The sequence below is a fragment of the Mus pahari genome, chromosome 10 (genome assembly GCF_900095145.1).
Source record: "Mus pahari chromosome 10, PAHARI_EIJ_v1.1, whole genome shotgun sequence".
Classification (NCBI taxonomy): Eukaryota; Metazoa; Chordata; class Mammalia; order Rodentia; family Muridae; genus Mus; species Mus pahari.
In genome coordinates, this window is record NC_034599.1 from 65,261,579 (window position 1) to 65,273,056 (window position 11,478).

At 44.7% G+C, this 11,478-nt stretch overlaps 1 protein-coding gene across 1 annotated transcript in view; it reads left to right on the forward strand.

Moving 5' to 3' along the window:
* The window catches only part of Myo1e (myosin IE), a 190,727-nt gene that overhangs the window by 129,970 nt on the left and 49,279 nt on the right, over nt 1-11,478 (forward strand). The window contains exons 13-16 of the mRNA XM_021206176.2: nt 1,554-1,640; nt 2,261-2,428; nt 3,335-3,420; nt 6,826-6,907. Coding sequence (XP_021061835.1) covers nt 1,554-1,640; nt 2,261-2,428; nt 3,335-3,420; nt 6,826-6,907 — 423 coding nt within the window. The remainder of the gene's footprint in view (nt 1-1,553; nt 1,641-2,260; nt 2,429-3,334; nt 3,421-6,825; nt 6,908-11,478) is intronic.

Here is an 11,478-nt window from a genome sequence, read left to right on the forward strand (position 1 = left end):
TAATAAGCCTGAGACCAGCCTGGCTACACGAAGTTTGTGATGGAGAAACAACGGTAGCCACAGAGTGAGATCCAGTGTGTAAATATTCTGTTGAATCTAACATATAGGATTTGTTTGAAATTATTAGCAACCAGCTAGGAGCCATCCAGAATGATTCCTGACTGTATTCTCTTCTAAATTCCTATTTTGTGTGTATGGATGCTTTGCCTGCATGTATGTCTGTGCCTTATATACATTCCTGGTGATCATGGAGGCCAGAAGAAGGCATCAGATCTTCAAGGACTGGAGTGTCTGATGTTTTGTGAGCTACTGTAGGAGTGCTTGGAATTGAATCTGGGTCCTCTGCAAAGCTATCCAGTGTTTTTAACCTCTGAGCCATCTCTCTAGAACCCCTCACTTTATATCTTGAAAAAACTAGATAATGACAAGGTTGTTATTGAAAGATAAAATTAGAAGGGTGAAGACTTTGGTGCATGTTGTGTGCAGGAGAGGCTCACTGTACATCTACCTGGAGAGTCCCACGTGGAGATCAACTGAAACTGTGGGTAGAAGGAAGGCTGAACAAATATGACAGATGGAAATACACCCCCACATACACACACACACCGACCACAAAGTCCTAGAAAGGAGAAAAAAATCTGACCCTGATTTTTTTATTGCTGGGATAAAACACCATTGCCAAAGCAAGTTAGAAAAGAGAGCATTTAATTATGCTTATGGCTCCAGAGGTTTAGAGTCCATGGTGCAGAGCAAAGGGATGGTAGTATGAGCATCTGAGAACTCACATCTCAAACCACAAGGAGAAGGCAGAGAATACCCTGGAAATTGCAGGAGTCTTTTGAAACCTCAAAGCCCACCCCCAGTGACACACCTCCTCCAACAAGGCCACACCTTTTAATCCTTCCCAAACAGTTCTAACAACTGAGGACCAAGTATTCAAATGAGTCTGTGGGGGCCATTCTCATTCAAGCTCTCACATAGATTGTCTTAGGGTTTCATTGCTGTGAAGAGATAGCATGACCAAGGCAACTCTAATAAAGGGCAGCCGGTTTACAGTTTCAGAGGTTCAGTCCATTATCATCATGGCAGGAAGCATGGCAGTCTGGTGCTGGAGAAGGAGCTAAGAGCTCTGCATCTTGATCTGAAGGCAGCCAGGAAGAGGCTCTCTCTTCCACACTGGGTGGAGCTTAAGCACTAGGAGACCTCAAAGTCCACCTACACAGTGACACACTTCCTCCAACAAAGTCACACTTCATAATAGTGCCACTTCCAATGGACCAAGCATATTCAAACCACCACATGGGTTCAGGAGGATCAGGAATTCAAGGTCATCCTTGGATACATATGGAGTTCAAGGCCAGCCTAAGACGCATGAGATGTTATCTCAAACAACAACAAACAATTGTACAGTATAAATTTTAGTGGCTCAAACAAAACATGAGAACCATTAAGTTATAAGATGTCCCTTTCCTATCACCTCTTAGTAAGGGAAAAACAATTCAAGTTTTTACTTTCCTGGTGGTTTATGCAAGCTTCTAATTTCTGTTATCCAGGAAGAATACATTCAGGAGGGAATAAGATGGACACCCATTGACTATTTTAATAATAAAATCGTGTGTGACCTCATAGAGAGCAAAGTCGTAAGTATTCACCTGCAGTCCCTTTCACTGGTCTACCCTTAAGTGAACTTTCATTCTCTGGGTCCTGTGTCACTGTCATCGATTTACAACTGACAAGGAAATGACTTGCACAGAATTTTAGCAGTAATGTTAATAGTGCGCAAATGTGTACCATGAAAATAAAACAATAGGTTTTTATTGCCACAGTAAATATGAATGTTTACAAAATGTCAAGTTGCAAATGGAAGTTGTTCCTGAATTCTAGATGATAGCTCTTGGTTGTATGAAATAGCAAATGAGGAGTCATAAGAAGGGCCACATCTTCCAGTCCCATCATGTATCCACATACACAGGAACATGCACACATGTGCACACACACACACACATACACACACGTACACACGTACACCAAAAAATAGAGAACTAGCTAGCTTCTTGGAAGTGGGATTTCCTCCATCTCTAGGTCTGAATGATAGAACCTCCTTTGGGAATTTTAAGTGCATTCTTCTTGGAAGGAATGGCTGATGACCAAGATGGCATCTGAGTCTTGGGAGTAGTCTCCTGCCTTAAGATGTGACCCCATAGGTGTTGTGTATTTGGAGGGGTCAGCAACCAGGTTCTTACCTTCTCGGTCCTGCTAGAACCCTCCTGGAATTATGAGCATCCTGGATGATGTGTGTGCCACCATGCATGCCGTGGGCGAGGGTGCTGACCAGACACTGCTACAGAAGCTCCAGATGCAGATCGGGAGCCATGAGCACTTCAACAGCTGGAACCAAGGCTTCATCATTCACCACTACGCTGGGAAGGTGAGACCATGGTTCAGTAGTCCGGAATTGATCCATTTTAAACGCTTCCAATTTTGAGCCTTTGGGGGTGGGGTTTGTTTTCCCATGAACCAATAGACATTGATGTTATTTATTCATCTAATAAATACGGCCTTTAAAGAATTTGAAGAGTTAAAACAAAGTACTGTCTACAGAGCTGCTAATTTTTAAGCACAAATCTCCCTGGAGTATATCGAAAATGCTGAAGCAATAGATTTTTGTCTTGAGAGTTGCAATCACAAATTTACATTTTTTTCACTTTCCCATGGGCACTCAGACTATGAAACAGGGGAGAGTGTGCACTTTAATGTTTTTCCATACAAAGTGGATGCTAGGTGCTTACAGGGTACCCAACCATGGAATTTGGGATCATGGCTCTTGGATGCTTCCCAGTCCTATGGAAATCCTGAGATATCTTTCCTCCCAGCTGGTCATTGTTAGCCAAGGTCCCTGAGCATGAGCTTCAGGGCAGATGGGCACAGCTCTGGTGCCACTTTTAAGACCAATTACCAAGTTTCAGTCGACTTACTTAATGGGTAAGCATGAGGGCTCCCTTGTTCTTCCCTTAGTCAGAACTTGGGGGAAAAAAATAACTTAATGTATTGCCCAGATATGCTTAGGGATCCACAGACAAATGGGTCTGTGCTCTTGAGAGCTGTAGTCCCATTCACAGATCATCTAGGGAGCCAGGTCTTTATCATCCACCATTTGTAGGTCATGGTCAGCTGAGCCAGCTGATAGCCTTCTGTGACAGCATGAAGTGTGGAACCTCAAAGGCAATAGCCAGAAACACTCCCCTTCTCATGAGGACAGCCATGCTCACTTCGGGATATTTTTAACCGAAGAAATATATAGGATAAAATTTGATTACATTCTATTTTTGGCCAGGTTTCCTATGACATGGACGGCTTCTGCGAAAGGAACCGGGATGTGCTTTTCATGGACCTGATTGAACTCATGCAGAGCAGTGAGCTGTGAGTGTCCTTTATCTGGCATGCGGGACGACTTTAGATTTTTTTTTTTTAATGTATATGAGTATTTTGCCTGCATGTATTCTGTTTACCATGTGTATACCCACAGAGGACAGAAGAGGGTCTCAGATACCCTGGAACTGGAGTTACAGATAATTGTGAGCAACCAGGTGGGTGCTGGGAGTTGAACCCAGGTCCTCTAGAACAGCCAGTGCTCCAGCCCCGTGTCATCCCAAACCAGGGATGGTGTTGTTTCAACATGCAGACCAGAGTGGTACTGGAGTATTTAGCATCTGGCTCTTTTAGAACTGTTGAGTCTTGTTTAAAAATTGACCGTTTTCTCCAAAGAGCTTTTCTCTTTCCAGTCTTTCTCTTCCTTCCATCCCTAGTGCTTCCTTCTCCCGAGTGCCATCTGTATGCCTGACTCCATCATCTTCAATACTGTTAGGGGGGAGAAGTGGCTGTATTGGCGATGGCTTTGAAGAGTAGAAGAATCTAGTTCTATGATACTTTGTCCTTGGAGAAAGCCGAAAGGATTTTTCCATGGTCTTTTCATTTTTAAAGCTAGCTGGTGGCTTCCTAAGACCTGAATTAGCTTGAGTGGCTGGAGCAATGGAGAAGTCTGGGAGAAGCTTTTTCTCTGCTGTCCAGGGAAGAATCCCTGTGGCTTTGCTCTTGATTCCTACTGTAATGTAAAGGGAAGCTCTCACCCAGGGTCTGGAGCCCTTGATGTCCTGCAGGTGAAGGTGAAGGATGACTTCACGGTCCTTGCCACAGGAATATACTTCAGTGTCACCCCCCTTGATCGCCAGATGGTAGAGCATATCTACAAAAGGAACAGTGATGGCATCTGCATCATGACCCTGGCGAGGACCTGGAAGGAGCTGCTGCTGGCAGCATCCTTATTGCCATTGAGAACATGCTGACGTCAGCATCATCTCCAGGAACACTGGCCAATGAGCTGTATGGACATTTAGCAGCCATTGGAGCCATTCCATGAACATTCACAAACCAGATCCAAGCAGCCTTCGAGGAACGATGGTTTCTAGTGGTGGCTGACCCCAAGATTGACCACTAACCCCTCACAGAGGCAACTTATGCTAACCTTCCTACCATCTCTCTGTGTAACACAGACTCTCCTCATGCATGATGGGAACGTTGCCATCCTATGCAAAAACAGGGAGCTTACCCCGAGGGTCTGATGTAGATGCTGACCTGGGAAGGTCTGAGGGTGTGTAGCACCATGTCCTGTGAGAACCTGTGGGAAGTCAAGCCCAAGCTCTGCTTCTACAAAGACCATGAGGTGATGGAGGAGGTGCTTGCTGAAAAGGATTTGAACAGGGAGGAGTTGCAGGGCGAATGGACCCTGCCAGCACTGGTCTGAAAGTGTGCAGGTGCCCTCAGTACCCTAGAGGTCACTGACGACTGGTCTACATTGCTCAGCCACTGAGTGGGCTGGAACCCGTGGTCACAAGCTAGTCTGCAAGACACTTGGGAAAAACAAAAAGGTGGAAAACAAAGTTATATAAAAAGAAAGAGAGAAAGAGAAGGAAGGAAGGGAGGGAAAGGAAAGAAAGAAAGCCAATCCTAGGAGGAACCTCTATAGCATGATACATGCAAGCCTTCATTTTTATTTATTTCCTTTTGAGTGAGTGTCTTCCAGGCTGGCCTCCTGTGTACACGCCTGTATGTGGTGCTGGAATTGACCCCAGGACTTCCTGCTTGCTAGGCATGCAGTCTGCTCTCTGAGCTGCATCCTCAACCAGGAATAACTACTTTAAGGACCACCAACAATTGCAACAGCTTTCTGATAACTGCAATGAAAGCAAAGCAGGCCTTCCTTTCCTAAGCCCAATGAGGAGCTCTTCTTTCTTCATTTACATGTCTCCCTCAAAGCTCCCTCCCATCCTCCCTCATGCTGGTGCTCCACCACTATCCTCCCCCACACCTGTGCTCCACCACCACCCTCCTCCATGCTGATGCTCCACCACCACCCACTGTCATGCTGGTGTTCCATCCCCACCCTCCTCCATGCAGGTGCTCCACCACTATCCTTTGCCCAAGCTTCTTCACACTCACTTTTGAGATGTCAGATTTCTGTCCATTCCAAATGCATGACAATGAGCTCTCCTCTGAGAAGGTCAGGGAGGCTGCAAGTCCTGGCTTGTGGGTTTTATGGTAGCCAGGCGAAGGCTCACTTTCAGGGATGGTTTTTAATTATTAAAACTCCTGCCAAGTTCAAGAGCGATTGATGGGCCCACATAAACTCCTGTCGTCTGGATGCAGCATATTGTTTTGTAATACAAATTGCTGTAAAAATCCATGAATATGTCTGGTCAGGTTAGAAGTAGATGACTAGGGAAACTTCCTGGAAATTTCTAAAGACCAAGAGTCACCCCAGGGTGGAATGAGGTTGGGTTAGCATATCCAGTGGTCACCTTATGTAGGCCACTTTATTCACTGAGTCAACTAGAAGATATTTATTAAGCTGTGGTTCAGACACCAGGGGCATCAAAGTAACTAGACACGTCCCCACCCTGTACAGTGGGTGCTCAATTGGAGTTATTAAGGGAATATATTCTGTAAACAATATAATGTTTATATATATAATAAAACAATATAATGTTTCTATATAATAAAAGTAACTTAGGACTGCAGCACTCAAAACTGCTCAGGCTCTGTCAAGGGAGTTGCAGCCAGTGTTGCTTGCTGGCCTCTAGCAAGCCAAGGGCATTCATTCTACTAAATATCCTGTGGTGTTGGGCTGGGCATATGGCTTGGTTGAAACAGTGCTCGCTTAGCATGTGCAACCCCTGGGTTTGTTCCCTAGCACCTCATAAAACCCGGCATAGGGACAAATAACTGAGATCCTAGCACCTAGGGAATGGAGACAAGAGGACAGGGAACTCAGGGTCATCCTGGGCTACAAGGGGAGTTCAAGGTCAGCCTAGACTATATAAAAACGTGCCTCAAAAAAAAAAAAAAAAAAAAAAAAGCCAAAAACGAAGGTCCGAAGATGTGTAGGACACTCTTCCTTAAGCCCCATCCAAGAATTACCCAGGTGCGGACCGTCAGCCATGGTGATTCAGAGACAGGTGCAGAGCTCAGGACTCCAATCTAGCTAGCTTGTCTTCACAAGCCCGTTCGGTTTCCCCGCCCCCTCTCCTGTGTTGCCCTCAGCCCCAGGGGTGTTCCAAACATACTTCTCACGTTGAGACAGAGATGCTTGTATCTCGTAATTTTGTTTTCTTTCCTGTCTTCTGTCTCGTATTCATTTGCCCACGTTACAACTTGCAGGCCTGTACCATAAGTCACATGGTTTTCCTGTGGCTGGCGTGAGATGCTTCTGGACATCCAGCCCCCACAGAACTGAGATATTGCTGATCCATCCTCTTTCTCTTTTTCCAGGCCTTTTATAAAGTCTTTATTTCCTGAAAACCTGCAAGCCGACAAGAAAGGGCGCCCAACGACCGCAGGAAGCAAAATAAAGGTTGGTTCTATTCTGGGAACTTTTGGATCACTGTAAGAGCTGGAGTTCTCTAACAACCAGGAACTGCCACCCCAGGCCATAAAGTCAGGCTCGGGTAGGAGGATGGTTATAGACATGCCCAGAAGTTAGGCTACTTGCAAAAAAAGAAAAAAAAAAAAAAAAAAAAAAAGGAAAGCGGCAGGATGTAGCTGAGTTTGACTTGGCCACCCTGCTCCCCCAGTTGGATATGAAGTTCCTCACAGCTTAATGGGCAGCACACACTAATCAGTTCTTTTAAAGAGGAAATGGCTTTCAAGTGAATCTGGAAGGATTTATGGTAAACTATCAGGAATTTTGTGGTTCAAAATCATGTTCTGGATATTGATGGTGCTTTTCCAGGCCAGACCCTCAAGGCATGCCAAGAATGAAACTTGCCAGAAACCCCAGTTCACCTTTAGGGACGACTTGCACATGCCTCCTCTCTAGGTCTTTCAGGTTTCTCCTTGCTGTGCTATGCAGACACAGCTGGCCAAATGATGTTAGCCATTCAGAGGTGCTGAGGGCAGTGATGAGTTCGGATCTAGAACATTCTGTAACTTGAACAATTACTTGATGAGTTTCTGAAGATAATACCCATTCAAAGTATTTTTTTAAGGTCTGGGGAATGATTGTGACTTAGTTGGTAGAGGGCTTTTGTAGAGCACACAGATCCCAAGTTTCTTTCTGTCCCTACCAATCCATAAAACTAGACATGGTGGTGAGTGTCTGTAACCCCACATCTGGTGGAGACGAGACCATCATAAGTTCAGGGACATCTCTTGGCTACATAGTAAATTCAAGGCAGGTCTGGGCTATATGAGACCCTGTCTTTAAAAAAAAAAATTGTCTGTGTGTGTGTGTGTGTGTGTGTGTGTGTGTGTGTATTTGGCTTTTGCTATCTAAGTTATTGCCAATCTTTGATTTAAATCCTTGGTATCTGGAGCAGTAGAGATGGCTCAGTGGTTAAGAGCATTTGCTATTCTTACTCAGTTTACCCACATTGCAGTTTATAACCATCTGCAACTCCCGTTCCAAAGAATCTGAGGTCCCCTTCCAGCTTCCATTGGCTCCTGAACTCACGTGGTTCACATTAACTCATATAGGCATACATACACATAAAAATAATGGATTATTAGCTTAAAAGGTTCTCAGCTTTATCTTGCTTAGTTAATTAAAAAGTTCTCTTGCTTATCGGTAAGGTAGAAGTTGTAGCACCAACTCCCAGGCATGGCCTTGATGATTAAATCCAGGCATCCACCTCTAGCGCCTGCATCCTACCCTGCAAAAGATGCTCAACAGCTGCTCTGATGGATGGCTCTGCCTAGCAATGTGTTCCCTGTACCATGCCCATGCCTTGTCTCTACTGACTGCTGTGGGTATTTTTGTGTACACACTCACTCCCTGTCCTAGACTTCCATTCATCCTCCTTCACTCTGTATTCCATTCCATGATGCCCTTCATTCAGTCCGTGCCTTCCTGATTGATGCCAGCATCAAAGACACCATGGTTGTTACTATGGTTACTGCCCTCTGCTCTTTCCTGTCCAAGTGTTTCATGGATAAAGCCCGCCTTCCTAGTGCCTAATAACCTTCCTGAGAACAGAGACACTGCCTCCAGTAAAGGACATGGTTCCATAAGAGGACCTTTTAAGCTACGTGGATGAAGTCAGGCATAAGGTGGTGGTACATTTGTTTGTTTGTTTGCTGTTATTCTTAGGGTGGGATATCTGGAATACCCAGATGGATCAATATGTGGCATTTGATTCCCAGCATCATAAACAACAACCAAATAGTTCTAGGCTGCTTCAAGCTGAGGGTGGTAGCACACAGCCAAGATCCCAACACGTAGGTAGTAGAAGCAGGCGGATTACAAGTTTGAGTCACAGGAAGATGGTGGTGGGCGGCACAGTCTCACCAGGTTTGTAGTCTTGCCTTATAGTACTTAGAAGGCTCCGGCAAAAAGATTGCGAGTTCTAGGCCAGTCTGGCTTACAAAATGAGAGTGTCTCAATGAAAGAAAGATGGGATCTTGTCATGTCCATCACACTCTTGGGCTCCAGCTGTGCTCCTGCATCAGCCTTCTTAACAGGACGCCACTGACACATGCCACCATGCCCACTGAGGCAGGCAGAGTTCTGAGCTGATAGGCAGAGCCCTCTAGGTTATAGGGACATCATGTCCTTAAGAGCAATTCCAAGAGGCTGGAGAGATGACTCAAAGGTTAAGATCACTGCTTTTCTAAAGGTCCTGAGTTCAAATCCCAGCAATCATCACATAGTGGCTCATAACCATCTATAATGAGATCTGGTACCTTCTTCTAGCCTACAGGCATACATGCAGGCAGAATGCTGTGTACATAATAAATAAATGAATCTTTATAATAAATAAATAATCTTTAAAAAAAGAAAGAAAGAAAGAAAAGAAGGAAGGAAGAAAAAGAAAAAGAAAAAAAAAGCCATTCCAAGACATTGATGGGATTTGGGTCTCTGGGACAGAGAGCTGAGGGCAGAGAACAGATGTGATTTTTCTGAGACTCAGATACTAACATCTGCACGGGAGGTTGACTCATGCCTTAGCCTGAAGGACCTGGATAAGAACAAGCTCTGGGCTGGAAACTCCAGTCATGAGACTGTCACGTTCAGATCCAAGGGCTCAGATCCCCCAAGGTTGCAGTGACTCATTTTCAAGTGGTCTGGAATATTCCAGAGGAGTAGGGGCCTCTTGCTTCTCCTTTGTGTCTAGTTTAAAAGGTTACCACCTCTCTGGACTCTACACAGAATGTTTACAACAGCACATTCGGGGCCTTTGTCTAGGGAGGTCAGCCTGAAGTTTAGTTATCTAAAGAGATTTGGGCTTATATTCTCACTCAAACTCTGCCCTTCCTGATGAATCCTGTGACCAAGATCTGCCTGGTGATCTACAGTAGTGAATGTCTCATTATATATGCCTTCCTGAAACATCTCTGAGGGACACATAGCCACGACCCAGTCCCTTGTCCCTTCCATATCTACACTGTTTGGAAAATATCCCCCAGAGTATGTTGAAAGGGACTCCAGGTTTCTGGATAGAAATTTTTATATTGAAGATAGTTTTAGTGTTGCACATTTTATTGTTTTAATTATTTTAAAATATAAAACAGATCCACAAGATTTGATTAGGATTGTCATTTGATAGACACTTGCATCAACTCACCAAAGTGAAAAACATCATTGTATTTATGAAGCTGGAGAGCAGAGCAGGTTTAGTTCCCAGCACCCACATGGTGACTCACAGCCATCTATAACTCCAGTCCCAGGGGAATCTAACTCCCTCTTCTGGCCACCAAAAATACTTACACATATGTACATGCAGACAAAAACACTCACAGGCAAAAAAAATAAAAATAAACCTTTTAAATAATATTCTATTACATTTAATAATGCTTGATTCCGAGGCTTCATTTAATTTTGTATCGAGATTGGAAGAGGCTAGTATAGGGGTTAGAGTGAAGGCTTGATGCTAGACAGGGCAGACTCACGCTCCGGGTGGACCAAGGTAAACACACCCGGGCATTACCTGAGCGAGCCTACAGCTGAGTGGGAGACGCGTAACTGCAGCACCATGCACTGTGGCATCTATTTCTGCCTTTAAAATAAGACATCAGAGTTTTCTAGCTTTATCCGCCTGTGTGTAGGCTGCCGCTGGAGGAACTGAGGCTCAGCATTGTGCACCTTTCATGTGACAGAGCCAGGAGCCTCACCGAGGCTAGAGGGTAATCGGTCAAGACCCTGAGCCTCTCCTCACTGCCTGGCTTGTTTTGTATTTTGATTCCCACTTCTGATGAATACTGCTGGTGCCTTTTTTTATCTAACCAATGCATTCTTGGCTGGAGTCAGATCTCTATGAAGTCAGTTTGCTCCGGGAACATTGAAAGTAACCCAGAGCCATTGAAATTCAGGGTGACTACAACTAATGCATATTCCTGCTTGTTCAAAGTAATTATGCCACAACCTGGTGGTTCTAGCTTGTCCAAGTTCACCCAGTTAATTCCTTTCCTGACACACCAAACAATTCCATATCACCCGTACAAAGGCAAAAGAGCATTGTGATTAAAAACTGTAGGCTCGCTTTCAAGCCTTGCCTTCCTTGTTACAAATTATGTTTTCCTGCATCCCGAGGAGTCGAGGAGTCGTTCTTCCTGCAAGGCTTGATGTTCTCATGCAAAAAAGCCAAAGTAGTAACAGTTGCCACCACTCAGGCACACTGTGAGACATCAGAGACCAATGACTATTATAAAAAGGACTGTGGCAGGGGACACATGAAACTGTTCCACTGGCCTCTGCATGCTTTCTTTAGGCCATAGGGCAAAGGCAGAAAGTATGCTGCTACCTGCATAGGACTGAATAGCAGTAAATAAAAATTAATATAAAAAACTGAAAGTGAACAAGAAATTTAAGACTTAATAATGGGGAGCTGAAAGCCAGGTGTGGTGGCGCACGCCTTTAATCCCAGCACTCGGGAGGCAGAGGCAGGCGGATTTCTGAGTTCGAGGCCAGCCTGGTCTACAAAGTGAGTT